Source organism: Pholcus phalangioides, unplaced genomic scaffold (assembly GCF_987345545.1).
Source record: "Pholcus phalangioides strain wild (caught in Gottingen) unplaced genomic scaffold, Ppha-v1.0 ptg000039l_1, whole genome shotgun sequence".
Taxonomy (NCBI): domain Eukaryota; kingdom Metazoa; phylum Arthropoda; class Arachnida; order Araneae; family Pholcidae; genus Pholcus; species Pholcus phalangioides.
Genome location: NW_028301625.1, coordinates 9,578,841 through 9,601,012, shown reverse-complemented (window position 1 = coordinate 9,601,012; position 22,172 = coordinate 9,578,841). Strand labels below are relative to the sequence as shown.

Sequence of the window (22,172 nt, the reverse complement as noted above, 5' to 3'; positions counted from 1 at the left end):
GTTACATCTTTTACTTCTGTAGTATAATTTTGTTAAGCAATTGTCTTTGAAAAAAATATGCCATTTTTTCGATGTATTTACCGACTAGAAATATATATACTGATTCTATATGCATCGAACTCTTGATTCCATATCTACCAAGAAAATATTTCTACAAAAACAACTTGATAATGAGCACTTGATTTCCTTTGATTCTCACTTCAAAAAATTGCATAAGACATCGATGGAAAAGTTGTTTAATAATAGTTGATTGTACTAACGTAATAGAGTTTATTATAATACGTTTTTAGCTATACTGATTTCTTAAGAAACAGAAAAATTCCGTCACTCATCGATTTTTAAACGCCGATTTTTTCGAGAGAAAACCGAGGTTTTTGAAAAAAAAATTTTTTTTCTTAAATTTCCTCATACACATGAATTAAAGAAAAATTTGGAACTTGGCTGTACCCCGGAATCTATATATAAACGAAACCAACACTTGACCCATCAATTATCCCAATGCAATAAACCGTGAATATTTAATGTCCCTTCCCACCAAGCGCGGAATAAACCGTTTGTATAGTACGTGAAAACTAGTTTCGTTATGGATGCATGGTGATTCGAGATAGGCAGTGAAGTTGGGGATGGGGGATGGGGAGTATGTACATGAACTAAAAAGCATTAATTGTTGCATCCATATTGAAAAATCTCTAAAACAACCGGCTTTCGATTGTACTATTCTACCTGCTTTGTGTTTCACATTTGTCACGGAATTTGTTTTTTTCTGCAAAATTTATATTTCATTCTATATTTACCGTAAACTTGGGCTACTTTGGCCCTGGAATCTTCTTTGGCTCAAAACAATAAAATAATAAAACGTGCTCTAATTACTGTATGTTTTCCCAACTAGTTTTTGCTAAGTGATTGCATGTGGTTTTTTCATCTCTCAAAACTTTTAAGTGTGGGGCTTGTAATCCACATTTGTCAAGTCAGGTAGGTGGCTAATCAGAAACACAATTTAATGCTTTTAACTGTAGTACGATTAAAATTTAGTTTAATCTTTCATTTTTTCCGAAATATTAATTGAATATTTAAGCTCTCGTAACTTCAAAAATGCGCCCTACTTTGGCCGAACATTTGATGGGACAAAGAGCATTTTGGGAACCACTGGCCCACAGTTTTTTCTAATAAATTAACAAAAAAAAGTCGTGCAAAAATTCACTTATAGATGACGCACGCTATCCTAAAAAAATCAACATAACATATAAAATGCTACAACATAAACATTGCAGAATTAATGTTATTACGAGTTGCTTCATATGAAATTGCCACATTTTGATTTGAGCACCCATTCACCTGTTTAGATGTAGTCCAAGCTAGAATGGTTGCTTATATTCAAATGTAGTTGTTTTAAGTAACAAAAATTGTAACAAACATTATTTAAACAGTGTTTATAAAGTGATACCTCGGCTAACGAACGCCTCGGCTTATGAATTTTTCGGCTAACCAAGACATTTTTTGATATCGATGCACATGCTAACCTAATGCTGGGTGCGCACCAGTTAGACACGACTAGACAAGACAGTTTTAGAAGAGCTTAGTCATTTTTGTTCACGTTTATTTGTATGGCACAACGCACACCGGCGTGTCACACACAAATTGAAACGTTGCGTCATATAAATCACTTTGAACAAAAATGACTAAACTTGTCTAAAGCTATCTAGTCTTGTCGTGTCTAAATGGTCTGTGCCTTACGCAGCCACGTTGTAAATTAAATTTTCGCACCAATCATCATTAGAATTATTATCAGTTGAACTTATCTCATGTCCACCTTGGAATATTTTACCAGATGTACCTCCAATTCTCTTTCTGAAATTTTTCGAATCATATAAAATTTAAGTTTCAGTTGGTAGAAAATGAATATGAATTGGGAAAAATTGTTCCCATTTCTTTTCGGGCACGCATTCTTACCGTTCATACTATTAGCATCAAACTGAACAGTTTGGACATTCTGGGAAATAATTTTTTCCATCTGCATAAAGCATTATGAGACAGAAATGAGCAGATCAAATCACAAACGAATGGGAATACTACGAACTCGATTGGGTTGTGTCAACAACCCAATGGTTGGTTTCGTACGACCATAAATGTAAAGCAAAATGATCTTCAGTCTCATCTTCCTATAAATTCGCATTTATGCAGTTTTGAAGCTGTTCATTTTAGCCTTCGGCCAGTTTTTGTATTTTTTATAGCGCTCCTTGACATGTTTTGAAAAACTTGTTTTGAAGTGTGGGCGCAGTGCCTGGAACGAATTAAAAGATTTCCCATAGAAACCTATGGGAAATCACGTTTCATTTAAAGAATGTGATTCCGGAACGAATTATCATCGTTTTAGCCGAATATTACTGTACACTGTTTGCGTCACATTTTATGTGTTAGTTACGCTAAGTTTTCCGCAATGCAGTGTCATCTATGAGTGAAATTATGAACTTTTTTTTTTGTTTATCAAAAAGACTCGACGCCTCGATAAAGATTTTGGTACGAACTATATTCGTCTGTAATCACCACAAAAATTTGTTAAACGCGACAGTCCCCAATTGTCCGGGGAAAATATGTTGTAAAAATTTTGTGTGTTTTTTTTGACACAAAATAAAGTGTTCTAGACTTTGCCATGAAGCTGGGTTTGAAGAGATCTCGGCAACGGAATAAGTCCAGTGGCAAAGTTCTGGCGTTCATTCATTCATTCATGTTACAAACTATACATTTTTGCGATAATTGGTTGACTTCTTTTTTATACTAATTTTTAAAATTTGTCCAGGACTTTTCGCCCACCCTGTACTTCTAGTATATTACTAAACTTTGTTTTTCCTCAGAAAGCCGCACGTATATAAACCAAACACGATTGCTGAAATGTACGAATACATCTTTAATAGGCACGTGAGTATCTCTATATTCTATTTCACCGAAATAACTCCTAAATCTGATTCTCACATTTTAGGAGTTGGTTGGTTACGTACATTCTCATTGTATAATGAATCTACGCCCATAATCCTACTAAAGGCAATTAAAGTTCTTCAGTCAATATATACTTTTTTTTTTCTATTTTAATCGAGGCTGATAAATTCAACTAATGAATTTATTTTTTTCCTTTCCAGCAAAAAAAAGGATTACTGCCTTTTGTAAACGCTAGTCGTATGCAAATGCAAAAAAGCTAGCTAATTTATTTTTCGCCTTTAGAAAAGAAAACTTAAAAATGCCTGTGGCTGTTCGCTTTTTTTATCATTTACTTTTTGCAAGTTCTTAATACAACGGCTACCGCATTACCAAGTTTTTTAAACCTACTACATTCAAAAGGAAAACAATTTTATACATCTTTTTTTTTTTAAAATTGACAAAAAAAAAATCATTTAAGCTTCTCCCTTTGCTACTAAAAACTGTTTCAACATTTTCCTACTTAAATTTGATTAGAATAAACAACAACAACAAAAAAATAGAAGAAAATTACCCAAAATAGAATATGTAAAATGTTTCGAAAATATTTTAATCTAAAATGATTGGAACTGAGAGATTTCAACCATAAAATTTATGTATGAAAGACTGGAATCAAATAGTTAGAAAATAAAATACAGGACTATTCGTATTTATTTTCGTAACCATAATCGAATAGTTTTTTTCAATTTTGTAATTTATAAAGAAAATACTTATCATGAACTATGAAATGCAATTTAGAAATATTATATATACATTGATGAGTTTTTGTTATTTTTCACATGCATGCAGTAACTGTTTTCATAAAATTGAAACTCGGATGAGATGAACGGATGTTTTAATTAATTTCCTATTAAACAATATTTTTGGTGGATTGAAAGATGATGTACTGAATAACAAGAACGATATAAAAGGTATTGGGATTCACTCAGACGTACTTTAGGTAACGATGAAGAACATAAAGGTTACCGAAATTATTAATAGTTTTTAATCAAGAAAATATAACCTATTATTATCAATCCTCTGCCAATGCAGATGAGAAAATAGAAAAGAATTCTATAAAAACAGTACAACTACTTGACAAAATAAGAGGGTTTTTAATTTATCGGCTAAACTAGAGTTTTTTAATATTGAAATTTAAATTGCTATTCAAACGCTTACTTTTGTAAATCCTATAAATTTTATATTGCCGACGAAGAAAGCCAAGTCAGGCAAAACAAAAGGAATAATTTCTATTAGCAAGCTGTAAAATATGCATGCCAGGTTTTGCTATTAGGTCTCTGGCACTATTTTTTGTCAAAGTATAAACTTCTGTGGTCTCCGTCGGCAATTTTCCCAGATGGATGCATTTATAAACCTAATTATTGCAATACGGTAGTTTTTGTTATACGTATGGTGAAGGTGATTGCGACGTTGTATATAAGTGAGTAAATTAGTGGGAAAAAAGTGTTTTCTCTGATATGTTGTGTCACAGGGAGTTTCAACCGGGTTGAGGATGTCTTACCATCTGTCGTCGTAAATTCTTCTACAACAGACACGCCACAAAATTATGTTCATGGTGCAAAAAGTTAAGAAGCTATCCATTCTTAGTTGATATAGAGTCTGGAAAAAAATGGTTGATATTTTTCTTTACTTCTAAGTTGTTTTATTTTATTATTATTGTTTCTTTTTATTACCTTAGCATGGAGTTATTTTTTGATAAGTTTTTGATTTATGCCATTTTTTCTGTACGTTGAAATAGATTTTTATATAAATGAAAAAAAAAACAATTTATTTCTGTTACGTCTTTATCTCCGGTACAATTATAGAACAGAACCAAATTTTTATAGTTGATACAAATACAAATACAACGCCACAACAGGCAAACTGCCCAACGAGGTGGCTGACTTAAGAACATCATGGATCCCCGAGCCATTTTTTGGAGGCCCTACCTACTACTGCTACACCACACATGCACCCCACCTACACCCCCTCCGCGGAACCCCCAACGAATCGGTACATGCGGGAATGTGCGTGTACGTGTAGTGAAACCTGACGTGAAGTTTTTTTTGTTTCTCTGTAATGCTTGTTATGTGTAGTGCTGCCATCTGCCACCAGTTTTTCTAACTATGAGTGAAGTGTTATGATTGAATGATTTATTGTTGTAGGACTGTTGCTCTCTGTGGCGAGACTTTTTAACGGGGAGATCGGCTCGCATTTGCGCCTTGAAGTTGGGAACCACAGAAAACCAACTTCAGCCGACCACCACTGTGGGGTTCGAACCCGGATCTTCGCATCGCGAGTCCGTCACTATAACCACTTGACCACCACAGTGGCTCACGAGTCACAATTAATTTTTTTTGTCACAATTTTATTCGATAAGTTGGGGTTAACTTTGTGAAAACCCTATTTCACACACAAAACAGTCAGAATAATTTTTTGTCATAATGTTACCTTGTCGTCCTAGAAAGATACCACAAGCAATCTACCTTAATTCTGCCATCTAATTACATATTTTTGCTCCTCATTTATCATCTAGGAATTAAACAAGTGTAAGATAAAACACACACATTATCCGAATAAATTTTCATTTTTAAAAGGTTCAAAAAGGAAATATAGGTACTCCAATTAACTTCAATGAAGAACACAAAATACAGTTAAAAGGAAGGAAGGGAAAAAAATATTTACAAACGATAGATGCATCTATGGTGAATGCAATGTTCATCACGTTTCTTCTAATTCAAGAATCTAGAAGATTTCTTGACGCTCCACTTGTCTTAGAGAGTCCTTTTAATGGAAAATGTTTTAATTGTTAGAAAAAAAAATATTTTTTGAACATGTAAGCACTCGATTTTTTTTCTTGAAGGTGCGAGATTCCACAATTAATTGACAAATCAAAATTTTTATTCATTTTACCACTTATGCCTTAAATTTAAAATTTTTAAATCGCCCATTTTCAAGGATGAATAAAATTTAATTTTTTGTTTTTAATTTTAATGTTGTTTCAATGGACATGCGCAATTCCAGAAAACCTGATAGCAATTTTTTTTTCAGGAATTTTATTGTTGATATCTCTAAACTAAAAGATCAGAGGGGGATATTGAAGGGAATAATTTAGAAAATCTATTCAAATCCTAATTCGGCCGGTAAAAGGTTAATGGTTCTGTGGCTGAAAAAAAACAATTTCATCTTTCCGAGTAGGCCAAACCCACTGCGTTTTCCCCTTTGTTGCCATGCGATTGGCAGTGCTCATCAGCATGTGCTTTGATTTTCGTGAGCTGTCCTGGACAGAGCTTACCCTCATAATTAACCGCTACGAAGTTATTTTCAGAAAACATTAGTTGTCACTGCAATGAAAAACGTTCAAAACTGTCAATTGTCTAGAAAACACTTATCACACAGTTACCCCACAGTTGGGAGTTTTTTACTTTTTAAGCACCGCCAATGGTGAATGTATTTTACAAAATAAGCTATAAAAAATATTATGGTCAGTAATTTTTTGGCAAGTAAAAGTAATACTCGCATGGTGCAACGAACATTCGGCGATATCCAGTAAGTTATATATACTGCATATACATGCGTATCCTGCAGATGCACGAAGTGTCTCAATCAGCTGTTATCAGTAGCAATTAAATCTTTCAAAAAATGGCGGCAAAAAAACACTTTCATTACTTATCATTCTATACATGAAATTTTGGAAAGAAGAAAGAAAGAAGTTGATTTTAAAAACCTCTTCTCGTGCCAAATTTTCGAATTTAAATTTTCAAAACTTGTTTGTCAAAGTTTCCCTGGTAGTCACAAAGTATAACCCCACTCTATGGTATGAAAATGCTAATACAAAATACAAAGCCACATCAGTAAAATTACGAAAAGTTGACTCGAAAATAATTAATTCACGTTTGTATTTGTATTTAAAAAAAAAAAATTAGATGCAAATTCATACGCCTGTAAATCTTCTTTCACCGTAGTAAGATAGAATGTGCCAAGAAGCATATATTCATAACTCAATCTCTGCGGGAATGAATTTACCCCGAGAGTAGGATATTTAAACACCATGCATTCCTAATTTCATTTAAAATGATTGCTTTGGATATAAAAGGTTAGGATTCATCACTGAATGATAACCATTTACATAATTTTGAGATTCAATTTTTACTACAGTTTTTATTTGATTTCATAGAAGAAGTACGTGAGCTTTGAGTTTTTGAAACGTGTTTACGTGTTTTCTCTCATTTTGCATGTTATTTTCAATTTGTGCATAAAAACATGAGTTAATTCAATACTGGTCAACATTAGACAAAAAAAATTCAAACTTTTTTAATGAAGATACTGTGAGAAAATCAATTAAATGTATATATATATATATATATATATATATATATATATATATATATATGTTTTGTTACAGTTTTTCACTGTAACAAAAACATTTTTTTTGGATTATAAATCTCCATTCTCATGTATGTTGGAATCCAAGAAGAACCCACATAGTTTATTTGAAATTTGAAAAACAAAAATACTTTGTTTGTTTCTTATCTTAACCAGAGTAAAGTTCTTTGAAGTTATTTTAATGTGAGAAAGAGAGTTGGAAAATATAAAAATAAACTCAAAGCAATTTTGTTTGAGTGTTCTTTGCATAAACTACGCACTCACTTAATTCTCAGAAAATATTGAATTTGAAAAGTAGGGTTTGAATTTCATTTTTTTGCATGTTTTGATTGCAGCAAATGTATTGGGAAATATTTAAATATTTATAAAAGTAGAAAATTAGACTCGTTATAACAATTTCTCTCCCAAGTAATTCTCTGTATTTCCCATATTTTGTCAATATTGTAAGCTTGATAATTTTTACACTTCAATGGAAATATTATCAAATAAAACTCTTTTCAACTATTTCAATATTTTTTATTCTTCTTTTTCCAGTTTTTTCTTTGAAATTTTCCGTTCATTGGTTTAACTCAACAAGTAAGTACGCGAAGATGATCTATTTGCAAACTCTTATTCGCAATCAAATTGGAATTTCAAATTTACGCGATAGTCCTTGTAAAGAAGACTCGTCGTCTTAATATTCGCTCTTCAAGTGTTCTTCATTCCTTCAGTATCTTCGTTCAACATCGTTATTTTCATAGCACCGTTGTAAAACACGTATCATTTTGATTATAGTTTAATTATTGCAATATGGGAAAGAACTATAACAAGCAAACTTCATTCTAAATATCTCGTGATTTTCAAAATGTTTCAAAAATTTTCTCAAATTAATTACTAAGCTGCTCATTATTCTCTTAACATCCCTTATTTGGTAGTTCATCAAGTTAGAATACGACGGTTTGAAGAGATTTTGGAAGCTGTAAGTAAATTCTCGAATTAGAAAAGAAATTGAATTAATTGAATTAATTAATTAATTAAAAATCGAATTTAAAAATTCTTGAAAGCAACGATAAAATAAGGAATGAAGTGATTTTCACCGACCTGGAGTTATAAGTTGAGATCTAATGAAGAGAGTGAGGAAAACTGTTTATTCGAAGAAATTTCATACATAGTAGATGCCTTTTTAAATTGGAAATTGTATACCGCCATGTAATTCAATAGTCACTGAAATGAATATTGAGGTCTTATAGACCATACACGCATCTTCGAGTTCGTATTTCAACTCCGATGATGCCGGGTTAAATTTCACTCGGAGGATTGAAATGTGAGTAACATAATGGTATATGAAATACTAATACAGTCGACGTTCGATATAATGACCCCCCTTCGTCTTGTAGGAAACGTTATGGGGAGGGGAGTGCCAATGTATCGAAAGAAAAGCATATATGATAGTCGTTATATTATAGCATTTGGGACTAATCCTGCCGGTTGTTATAATGGAGTGATAGCTGCAACGTGGCGTCGTTATAATGAGTGTCGACTGTATAATATACTGGGTGTGCCAAAACTGATTGGCTCATTGAAAAATAATAAAAAAGGACGGCAAGAGTTATAGAAATGCGTCTACTGCGTCCATTATGTTAGGAAAAACAGTAAATCTTTCAGTCAGACAGAATTTCAGAATCAGTTACGAATTTTTTGCAACAAATAGAGTCTGGAAAAAACTAAAATACGGTACTTTCAAAATATCCACCATTCGCAGCAACAATATAATCTGACATACAACAGCAACATCAACAACGTATAGTCTGAGAACGAAATTTGCAAAAACCTGTGCAAACATCTCAGCTGGAATAGCCTGAATTAAATTCAGATAGAATTTCAAAAATAGTGACCAAGTTCATTAACAGATAGTACTGCATTCTGGGAAACTGTCGTAAGGCCGGATCACGACATACTTATAACATTAAAATAAAAAAAAACCAACATATTCACAATTAAATACTCCAAAAACACTGACGTTGTGCCGCGATATCGAATTTAATTTCATCCCTTAGCATTTCAATATGTATTAAGGATAATTATTCAATCACAATAAAAACAAGCATTTTAAGCCGATATTACGTTTTTTGCACCGAGATTGAATTAAATCGATTAATTAATGAAACGAGTGATCCACAAATATAAAAGAATATATTATCGGTATATGAACTGTTACAATGCCACACACACATACACAAATAAATGCAGTCACCAAAAGCTGGTCATCAACATCCTTGCAGCATTTAGCGGCCCAAACGGCCATATTGACTATATAGTTAATATTTTAAAGGGTTGTCTCCTGCTTAAGCTTCGTGAGCACACCAGTGAACTAGCTTTGTCAACCCTTACATACACAAGCAAACCCGTAAAGAAAGTGAGAATAACTTAGAGATAACTATGTTGTTATACTATAATGTCTCGTAATTTACGTTACGAAAAAAAAATCTAATTCGATTTGTTAATTAAACCGCTTGAATGGAATGATATATACATTTATGTTTTAATATCTGGGTGCCAATTTTTTCAGTATAAACTAAGGCGCACCACTTTTAATTATGTACACGAGAAAGTGCTAAGTAAAAGATGATTGCGAAAGAGTGAGAGCGAAAACACAATGTGTTTTTCTCTCATTAGAATGAAAAGAAAAATCTTCCAAAAGTTAAAATATTTTAAAGCAGAAAATGGAGATCATGACAAAAACTAAGATACTGTATTTTCAATATCCTAGCTGAGACGTATGAACTTGTTTCAGGAACTATTTTCTAGAATACCATATCGATGCTGCAAGTTGTGGAAATTTCGAAAATATCGTATTCGAGTTTAGCAGACTACAGCGTCATCTGTTGCAAACATTTTGTAACTAATCTTAAAATTCTGTCGGACTGAAAATTTACTATTTCCCCAATCGCAATGAAGCAAAAACTAGCATTTCCATTTCTTCCCATTCTTTCTATTGATTTTTTGAATGGGCCCGTCAATTTGAAGACACCCTGTATGAGTCTCAAAGGGGATTCTTTTCTACTTACCAAGTATGGTGTCACGACAATTCAGCTCAGTGATTGTGTTTTCTAAATAACATTTTCCCTTCGCACTTTTTCCAGACTCGGGACTGACCGAAGATGCACTGCTCTAATTTAATTTCTGTTACCTTCTCCTCTTTCTGCAGAGCCGTTATGAATTTCACAATATTGAGATGATGGACTTCATAGTGCTACTGAAGGAATTATATCAGCCCTCAACATTATTATTGGTTTTCACAGAGCCGTCAATAGTGGCATCAAACTGATTCCTCACATAGAATCTATAAGAAATCTCTCCTACGGTTCTCTCATGCTCATGTTGGCCCTCCAATCTATGTGTCTCCGAAATAATTTACATCATGTAAATCTTCTCCCTTCTTTATTGTGTCTATAATATTCTTTGCAAATGATCCGATATCGTTGATAAATATTTTATGACGACGACATATTTTTGTCAGAAAATTCTAACCACACCTTATTTTCAAAATCATGTCATAGAATGCCAGTCCTAAGTCTGGAAAAAGTGGGAAGGAAATTGTTATTTGCAAAACACAATCACTGCGCTGAATCGTCGGCGATGAAGTGTCTCGTAGATTCCCAAGTATATAAATATAAGTATACACTAAAGAATGTGTAAACACGATCCAAGTTTATTTTTAGGCAAAATTGCGTTTTTTACCAGTACATGCTATAAAGCAAGGGTGCACAACTCGCCCGCGGAAGGTATTCCTGGAAAAAATAAAGATCCACACACGACGATGTACAGGGTGGGCAAAAAGTCCATAGAAACTTTAAAAATGAATAAAAACCGAAAAAAAAAACACACCGTGGAACACATACTGCTGTAATAAACGATTTGGAGGCGATCTCTTCGTTACCTTTTGTTTGACTTGTGTATGTCAGCGCCACCTATCGGCTGTGTTTTTGAGTTTTTTTTTTCCATGCCTTAAAAAAATTTCCGCGACCTAGCGGTGCTAACCCTTGCAAACCGTTTTTTATTTCGATTATTTTTCCAGTTTTTCATGGATTTTCTACGGACTTTTTGACCACCCTGTATTTAACTAAGCTGACCATATTTACCCAAGAAAAATACGATAAATGGGCAAAAAAATACCCAAAGGAAAATGAGAAGCTGCCATTCATCACTAAAATTACCGAAAATTCACCAAATAGCCAGAAATATTCTCTATTGCAACTCGTAGTTAGTTAAACGCTTATGCATGAAAAAAACGGGTGTTTATGTGATTATAATTAATCTTGATGACGCGTGTGTGATTATAAATTCATAATTATCAAAACATTATTTATAAGTTGTAAAAATAATCTTATTTCTTGATTTAAGAAAAGAATAAAAATCCAAATAAGCTTCGTTGAAACAACGGGGATATTTTTATATAAACGTCGAAATGTCGGAATTTATGATAAATATTGGAATGTCTCGTAAAATATTGGTGATATGGTTAATTTTAATATACCAGTTACCGGTTCGCAAGTGCTAGCAATCTGGCCCGCGGACTGGAATGGTTGTGCACCCCTGTTGTAAATGTTTCTAGGGAAAGCTTTTCGAAAAGTATTCTACCGCACCACGATGTCAGCTTATGGAATTCTATCTCCGATTGAAGTTTATACCCTTTAAGCGGCATAAAAAAAATCACTAAATTCCCTGTAAAATGCCATGCTTATTTTTTATGAAGTACACTTTCTTCCGATTTTCAGCAAGTGCAAAGTAAGGGGGATGGGGAAAATTTTTCCATTAAGCTTCAGCTTTACAAAACATCTGCATTTATCATTGCTGGCATGAAAGGCTTTTGAAAGCGTGATATCTCGTCAATGCCAGTGAGAGAGTTAATTAACGCGAGGAAAAAAATCGTGACTTCGTTTTCCGTAGAAGGTTCATCAGAAATACAAACACTACAATAAGAAAAAAATCACACGCACATTTGCCACGATATCCAACAAATTTATTTCATATCCAATACAGGGGGAAAAGCATGTAGGAATCAGTAAAATATCACGAACGTACAAACACTCTTGTATATACACAAATGGAGTGCAATACAGATTGATCACGACACAACACGATAGCATCATATCCATAAACAAGTGTACAAGATTCCATTAAAAGATTTTTTCCCAAATTTTCATCTTTGGCTCGATAAATTTCTAAATTGTTGAATTATTTTTTTTCATCTACATTTACACGAGACAACATTTATAAGACAACAGCTCATGGATTCATCAAGATTCCTCAATAACATTTTCACAGTAAGCATAATTTTGTTTTTGTTTTTTTTTGGCCAGTAGAAAATATCACAACAGCAACATGAAAATATAAAGTGATCATTCATCATCACCAAAAACCATTTCTCTCTTTTTTTACAACACTGAATACCATTTCATCCTGACAAAATAGTGCTCATTTCGAGCTAATACGCTATAGCCTCTTTTTTCTGATTAGCATTCTTCTCATCTTACATTCACTCTCAATAAGCTTCAATCTTAATAATTGACAACATTCACGTGTCAAACACTGGGACAGAAATGAAGGTACAACTTGAAAAAGGGACCGTCAATAAAATTCATACTAAATATATCAGCACAAATCACAAGAACACGTTATCAACATTTTTCACACAAATATAAATAAAGAAATGGGATGTAAGACATTCCATTTTTCCCATTTTAATTTTAAAATTAACGATAATATAGAGAGACGAACAAGAACAACAGTATAATTTAGCACACATCAGATATCGAAATAACATCAATGAACATCTACGTCAATACTGTTGACAGGTTTACACAGAGCTACCACCAAAAACAATAGCACAGAGAATCATTCCATTTTTTTTTTCATTAACCATAAACACAAAGCAAACATCTATTTTTTTCACGCGAAGATTATTGACTTTCCCTTTCTTTCTGCAGACATTTTGTCATCATCATCTTAGATCGAACTTCGATCATTGGCCGCGAGTCAAATGACTGACATGTGGATTAGAGCCAGGCAGATGATCATGGTAAGGCTTGCAATCCACAAGCCATTAGCATCACTGGTGTACACATCGCCTGTTCATAGAAAAAAAACGGTAATGTTTTCAGATATTATAACATGAATATACAGGGTGATTATAATTGAAGTTCTCGTACTCTGACTAGTTTTTCCCTCAAAAACTATAAACTATTTTTCCTCAAAAACTACAGCCAAATTTTCAGGATATCTTAATGAAACCATGGGAGAGAGATTTTTGCAGTAAAAAAATGTTAAATTTTCTACCACGAGGTGAGTAAGTGGTGTTTTTCATCGTTCATATAGCTAATATACCAAGTTTTGATGGAATACTTCCATCAGAATGGACGCTTCATAGGTCTGAGTAGTGTCAGTTTACTGGAACCTGTAAAAATACCCATTACTTTAAGCGAGTGGTAGCTCTATAAGATGAAGAAACTATATTTCGATAAGAGCAGATCACGTTGTTACCGTACAGAGAGAGAAAAAATATAACTATGTTTATCTTGGAGAGGGTATGGAGTTTTCGCTATCCTCCCACACGCACGTGTGCACGGAACCTATATTTATATTACACGCATTCCAGTGGAGGAAGATTATGGGGACTGACATCATTTCATTTAAAAATACAAGTTATATCCAACGCGTGGTCACCCCATCGTACAAAGCTATACCGACGAAAACACGAAGAAATACTATGGAGCCGCGCTACAAATATTTCTGTCGACTAGCACGCCAAGTCACCGGTGACTCCGTCGTGTCGGATATTTCGTCGCCAATACGCCAATATCCTAGTGTGAGGAGCTCCATAGAAATATACGTGTTCGATTCTCTGGATACCGAGTCTCCTATCAGTCGGAAGGACTGATGAGTGACTTCAGTATCACCGTGTGAGGAGGCCCTCACAGATTTACAACATCCGGAAACTGTTTAGTTCTTTATAAATCACCCTATACTGTCTGATTGACGGCATCAGCAGCCAGAAGAACAGGGTGTGTGCTCCTACTTGTCGGGTGTGGTACCTCAAAAGCACTAATTATACCTTCATGATAATGTCAGCGAGAGGATCGAGATGTGTTTGGATAGTGGCAATGTGTAAATAGAAAGCATAGATATTAGATGGAGATAAAACAAAACAAAAAGCAGAGGGATATTTTTGACTACAATAATTTTAAGAGCAGGATGGCAAGACAAATATAGAACATTTGTTCCAAGGTAAGTTTTTGTCAGATAGAGGCAAAATGAAAATAATATGGTGTAAGGAAACACACATTTCGAGCCCGGAAATTTTGCCCCGGACATTTAACCTGCCAAGACCGCATGAGTGACCGTATGAGTGATAGATTGAGTTCGACATTTATCCGCGGACAGTTCATCCCTGATATTTCACCTACGCTGAGTGACCCTACAGTCGCTTACTTAATTAATAATGTCCATTTATTCACCCATGCAGTCACTCCCTTGGTCATTCATATGGTCACTCACTCACTTATGTGATAATTCACTCAATTATACGGACATACATACGCTCACTCACTTGGTCACTTATACAGTCAATTACACATTAACTTGGCCACTCATACGGTCACTCACCCAATCACTTAATCACTCACATAGTCAATCACTCACTCGACCACTCATATAGTCAGGGCAGGCGAAATGTACCGGGGGCCGAAATATCGGCGGCTAAATTTCCGGATCACAATAATATGGGGAGGCAATCTGCTAGTTGTTACGTTCTTCAAAGTAAATAAATAAATTTTATTGATTTGACCAGTAGGTCCTTCAATGAGTGGAAATTCGTTGTTGCTACTTTTTACAGTCATATTTACAAAATATGCAATGCATTGGGAATATAATGAAGCACATATGTTAGTGTCAGAACAATTAATATAAGGCAAGGGGAAATAATGAATGATAAGCAGACACAGAATAAACATGATCATAATATACCACAAATAATAATAGGTAATATACATACTGAGCGGACAAAAAGCAAGTAATAAAAGAAAAAAGTGTAAATTAATAACAATAGAAATATATGAACTTCAGTCCAAACAGAGCGAGCGTAGGCGAATACACGACAAGATAAATAGATATATTGAGTATACGTTATACCGAAGCTGCTGTTATACCTGGCCGCTGTGGTGGTCGAGTGGTTATAGTGACGGACTCGCGATGCGAGGATCCGGGTTCGAACCCCACAGTGGTGGTCGGCTGAAGTTGGTTTTCTGTGGTTCCCAACTTCAAGGCGCAAATGCGAGCCGATCTCCCCGTTAAAAAGTCTCGCCACAGAGAGCAACAGTCCTACAACGATAAATCATTCAATCATAACACTTCACTCATAGTTTGAAAAACTGGTGGCAGATGGCAGCACTACACATAACAAGCATTACAGAGAAACAAAAAACTTCACGTCAGGTTTCACTACACGTACACGCACATTCCCGCATGTACCGATTCGTTGGGGGGGGGGGTGTGGTGTAGAAGTGTGGGCCTCGAAAAAATGGCTCGGGGATCCATGATGTTCTTAAGTCAGCCACCTCGTTGGGCAGTTTGCCTGTTGTGGCGTTGTATTTGTATTTGTTATCAGCGGTCGAAAGTAATTGAGCAATATTAGCGGGACCTGAAGAGAGATTTAAATATTTGGATCTGGGATTAGAGTAAAAAGGGCAGAGAAAAATTACATGTGATTCCAATCCTCAAATACCAAAAGGTTGCAATATGTACAATTGCTGATGGGATCTATAGAAAAGTTTTTACCATTAACGAAAATTGATGTCTGATTAAATCTGAGTTGGGCAAAAACCCTTTTGACTGAGATATGAAAAGGGAGGAAAAAATAATCTTCCATCAGGAAAGTTGTTTTTATATCTTTATAGTGAGAAAAATTTTTACTATTTACAATACGGGAGAAATCAGTTTGGATACTCTGGTTTTTTATGCTCTCGATAATCAGTGGAAGATAAGCTTTTACAAGACTTGGATTTTGTTGAACCCAAATAAAACCGAAGCCAGCACTGTCAAAAATATTTTTAACGTGAAATGCCCAATTATTTTTATTATTAATGGACGAATTACAAGATTTAAATAGTTGGTCATAACTTATTCTTGTCAAACGGGATTGTTTCATTTCAAGCAAACGTATCCAGAATTTTAAAATATATTTTTTAAACGAAACACTGAGGCTTGGGCGGCCAAGTTCAGCTCTCAGAGCGTACCCAGGGGTATTTCTAGAAACTATCAACAGCCTCTTAGCGAAAATACTAAATATTTGATCAATTTTATCAATAAATTGTAATACCCAAGTGGGAGATGCATATGAGGCTGTTGAAAGCAAAAGGGAATCAAAAAGTTTTGAAGCCGTGACCAAGGAATTATTATGAGCTCCTAAGTATATTTATTACTGGTAGTATAGCTGTTTTGGCCTTTGCCAGGAAGTGTAAGTATGCTGCATAAAATTTGCCGGAACTTGAAAATGGGATCCCCAAGTACATGTAAGTCGAAGTGGTAGTTAGTTGTTGACCCCTGAAATACCATTCACCATATTTTGACAATTTACCAGATTTTTTGAATACAATAACTTGAGTTTTATTAATATTAAGATCAATGAAAAAGTCGTCACAAAAACCCTGGAGTATATCTATTTTTCTAAGTTTTTTGAGGAATCTGATAAAATTACGGCATCATCCGCGTACAGAAGTGCATGTATACCAGTGGTATGATTTATAAAAACTGGTGAAATACTAGAGGAATTTAGACGGTCTGTGAATTCTTTAATAAAGATAGAGAAAAGTGAGGGAGATAAAACTTCACCCTGCAAAATCCCTTTAGTAATGTTTATTGCAGCAGTTAGCCCATCGCATGTTCTGATTCTCACTTTTACTTTAGCATACATGTCAGAGAGTATCTTGATAAATTTATATGTTCTTCAAAGTATCTTCGAATAGAGCTTTACCTAAAAATTAGGGCATTTTTTCTAGTTTCACTCAAATGGAGAACAATAAAGAAAAAGATTGCTACCGCAGGGAGTCCCCCATCGAGGGGTTAGCGCGCCAACCTCTCGATGAGTATAAAAAGCATGCCTGCCGTTCGGAATCGGCAATAAATTGTAGGTCCCGGTCTAATTAGCCCTCGTGTGCAGAAAATGACCGTGGTGCGACAAAAATGATCAAATGATCGAACAATAAAGTAAACGCAAACTACTTACATTCTGAGCGAATAGATTCCCATCTTTGTTGTTCAGTGGAATGATTATACTCGAGGGAATGCTCAACCACCAATCGATAGCATGAAACGTTGTCCGATTTCAAAATATCCACGAGATTCTGGGTGCATGGGTCAGGGACTTGGCAAGAAGAATCGATAACTAAAAAAAATTACGTAAGGAAAATTATCACTCTCATAATTATACCTGGTCCATAAATCACAAGAGTGGAAAAACAGATATTTCACAAGACCGTCACTTTAATGTTATATTCTCCTTGTCTGACAATTCAGAAAAGAACTATGATTTTCAAATTTAATATTAAAGTTTGGAAATTTAATTTAAACTTATAATTTTTAATAGTTTATACATCTATATATACAGGATAACTCCCAATTCGGCCCTTATTTCATCAACCATTCGTCGTAGAGGTATGATTCTGACTTGAAAAATGCTCAAAATGTGCTCAGGAATACCAATCCAGGTTCGAAAGCGGAACCAGTACAATGTAGCAGTTTCGTAAGCGAAACCAGTGCAATATACCAGTTTCGAAAGCGAAAACACAATGTATAATGAAATACAAAATCTAAATTTTTATGCTGTCCTTCTGAGTTCGAATTTCCAATTAGAAAGTTGTTTCCTCGTCTCTTCTTAAGCAAGCAAAAAAAATCCCATGTTTCTAAGTGCGATATTTATGTCAAAATCGGAGAAAAGTTGGAAAAGAACAGCATAAACGAGAGAGAGAGGGAAAAAACGTTGTCTATTACTTTAGGCTGTTCTTTCCCAACTTTTCTTCGATTTTTAAGTCAAAAAATGTCTCGGTGAATATTGCACTTAGAAACATGGGATTTTTTTGTTGGACTCAAGACAGACAGAGAATATTTCTGTTGAAAGATGGAGAGATGAAGGGGAAGTATAAAAAAATTATATTTTTTTATTTTATGACACACTGACTCTCGGAACTGGTACAGACTGATTCTTGAATAAATTTTGAGTTCTTTTTAGCACCCTACCTCTACGACGAATGGTTGTTGAGATAAAGACCGGATTACTACTTGCAAGACACCCTGTGCATAATACTGATTTTCTGTGTGCTGGAGCGATGGTCACCAAATTTTGTATTTACAACCCGAAATTAGAAAATTCGAGCATTACCAAATTTCGTTGTAAATTGACCCGACCAATGTCCAAATTTCGGGCTTCGGATAACAGTTCGTGAAATGGCTGGATATCCCTGGACAAAGTCCAATCACAAATGACATGATTCGGGGTCATCGCCAAAGTGGCGTATGTTCTCGTGATGGTTATGTCCACGTTAGCTATGGCAACCCCTCAAACCACAGTCACGACGCGGTAATGATTTTTCTTCTGAATTTGGCAGTAAAACCATGTCTGTATCTTTTATTATTTTTATCTTTTTTTTCTCTCTCAAATTTTCTTTTTTCTCTCGTCACATGGAGACAATCCACTACAGATACTATATGTAGCCATGTACTGCACATTGGCGATGAGAAAAATGGATTTAGTGCCTACAGGACCGCCTTACATCAGTACATTGAACTTTAGCCAGGGATTTCCGGCTACTTCGCGAATTGGCTGCACTTCGGGCTTTGGCAGTAACATATACCAAACAAGGCCCGACTTGAACGATAAGCTTCTTTAAAAGTTCGCCAGAACTGACAAATGCCTGAAATGAGCGAATAACTGTCGGGCAACAATGGCTCTTGGGTCTCAAAAATGAATTTTAGAATGTTTACTTTGGTTACCGTGGTTCCCTAACAATACGTTCCAGACATGTTTATCTTTTACAATGATTTGCAATTCTTTAGTGCTTCCAGCATATGTAGACAACCCGGGCAGCGAAAGGCATTATTGCTCCCCAGTACGATCCAGCCCACACGGGTAAAGGGCTTACATTCCAGAACGGACAGAGCCCGGGTCGTGTCTGGTTTGACGGAGGCATTATTGCTAATAAAGTATAATTATAATATGAGTATATATACAGGGTGTCCTGTAAGTGCTAGCATGACCTTTCTCTCATCAACCACCCGTCGTAGAGGTATGATTCCAGTTTCGAAAATGTTCACAACAGGCGTTCAAAAATTACCCTGCACCAGTTTTACGAGTGAAAATACGGTGTGTATCAAAATAAAAAAATCTGAATTTTTATACCGTTTATATCCCTATGTGCTCTAACTTCCAAATAGCTGAAAAACCGTTTTACTCGCATTTAACGCTGTTCTTTCCCAAATTTCCTCTGTTTTTTGATTTCGAATATCTCTGTGAATATTGAACTTGGGAACATTCAATTCTTTTTATTGTTGGCATCAGGAGAGACAGGGCAACAATTTTCTAATCGGAAGTTATATCACAGGGGGACCGTATAAAAATTTAGATTTTTTTTTATTTTGTTACACACTGTATTTTCAAAACTGGCACAGGGGAGTGCCGTCTTATGATCATGGGCCCACGCGGGCACGGCCCGGGGCCCTCTCAAAAAGGGGATCTGGTTGAGATTTTGCCTGGTAGGACCTCAGAAAAATCATTTGGCCCGGGGGCCCATGATGCTCTTAAGACGGCACTGGCACAGGGTAATTTTTTAACGTTTTTTGAGCTTTTTTTAAATCGAAATCATACCTCTAGGACGAACGATTCATGAGATAAAGACCGTGCTAGCACTTACAGGTCACCCTATATAGTGGGAGTTATATTAATAAATTTTCATTTTATTATAATCATTACAGACCAATACTGATGATGCACTCGAAATTGGTTTTTCATTCACCAAGCGTATCGTCTTCCAGACTGATAAATTTTATAACAGCTACCATCTTCTAATCTAGGGATTCTCAAAGTTTTTACGTTTGCGGCACTATCGAGAATGGAATTGAAATTTGAGTAGACGTCCTTGAAAAAAATAAGTCGATGTGAAAAGCAATATCTTAGTCTCGAACTACATCATCAAAATAAAATACTGCTGCCTTAGCTGCGATGTATAAAAAAAATCTGTTTTCAGAAAGAATAAATGAACCAATTTCAAGATATCCGAATAAAACACGCGCCATTTCATTAACTAGGAATCTAGTAAGCCATACCAGTTGTCAGCTCCTTAGTGCTAGCAGTTTGAATGTAATGTTGAGATGCCACGCATTTGAAGACAAGTCTGCCAGTTACAAACATCTCGGGTACAATCTGAATCTTAATTTCAAGAGTAGAGCTTTGACGCCCTTGACGGTGCACAGCAAATCTTTGCTGACTACGCTCAGGGGGTATCTACGAGACAATAAAAAAGAGCAATTCAGAAAAACCCCACTTTAAGTTTTGAAAGTTTCACCAAATACACTAAATACTCCAAAGTAATTTTTATATACGCATATTTTAAATCTTTAATTGGCGAGCATTGAAATACCCGGAGAAAAAAAATTTCAGTGGTTATATTAAGCAAATGAGGTACCTTGAATGCTATTGTTTAAAAAAAATTATTGTGAATATTTAAAAAAGTATGGTATGTTGCACTTCAGGGAGCACAATGTATTTATATGATTTACGTATATTTGAATAATATAACAATGTTCATTTATTGTTTGTCCCCTTAATTTCCTACCATTGTTGAAGAATGCACAGCAATATGTCTCCTCCACACATGGTATTTCCCTCCAAAACGAAAGGGTTAAAAATTTTTCTTGCTTGACTTGCCAAGAAATAGGAGACATGTACCTTTGAACAATTTTGTTAATTTTAGAAAATTCCTGAACAGCCCATAAGTAAAAATCAAATGTTTAAAAGTATTAACAACGAAACGAGCTCAAAATATGCAATGCCTTTATTTGAAAAGTGTAAGGAATTCATATTTCTTTTGAGAGCAACATTGCCAAATAAAGGGGTAATTCCTAAAGGAGGATATTTTCTTTTGCCTCATACTAAAATAGAATTTTATTCGATTAACTGGATCATCAATACTGTTTCCTTCTCGGTTTTATGAATTTTTATAAATTACAAAATCACAAAATAATAATTTTTTGGCAATTAATCGAAAAAAACCTTCTATCCCATTTTTGACTGATATTTGCATTTGCGCAATGCTTTATTTAATTTTTTAAAAATACTTTTCATGAACATTTCTGAGAACTAAAAGGCCTAATGCGTATTATAGTATTTAAAAAAAAAATTTTACAATGAAATTTGATTTTTTTTGAGACTTCAATTATGAAATTTTATTAAGATTTTCTATTTGGATTTTTTTTTCCTGACCATAAACAGAAATATGTTTTTTAAAAATAGAAACAAATTCCCAAATTTTTTTGCGACATTATAAATGAGGTTTTTCAAAATTAGAATTTAAAATCATTTTAATAAAATTAATTTAATTAATTTACATTGATTAAAAATTATTAATTAGAAATTTACATTAATTACAAAGAAAAAACATACTAAATTGATGTCCAATTTTTTGAGACTTCGAAAATATCTTGTTCTAATAGCCAGTCATCATTATAAAATAATTTTGCAATTTGGTCACGACTTGTAACAACGGCCAGAAATGGGCTAATGCATTATTGACAAAGTACGCTTTCAGTTT

At 34.5% G+C, this 22,172-nt stretch overlaps 1 protein-coding gene across 1 annotated transcript in view; it reads right to left on the bottom strand.

The window, feature by feature from the left end:
* Positions 1–12,319: 12,319 nt before the first annotated feature.
* The window catches only part of LOC149065552 (uncharacterized), a 203,294-nt gene continuing 193,441 nt past the window's right edge, over positions 12,320–22,172 (bottom strand). Inside the window, exons 8-10 of the mRNA XM_089253897.1 lie at positions 20,689–20,866; positions 17,597–17,755; positions 12,320–13,445 (exon numbers count right to left, since the gene is read on the bottom strand). Of these exons, the coding sequence (XP_089110023.1) occupies positions 13,354–13,445; positions 17,597–17,755; positions 20,689–20,866 (429 nt within the window). The 3' untranslated portion in view covers positions 12,320–13,353. The remainder of the gene's footprint in view (positions 13,446–17,596; positions 17,756–20,688; positions 20,867–22,172) is intronic.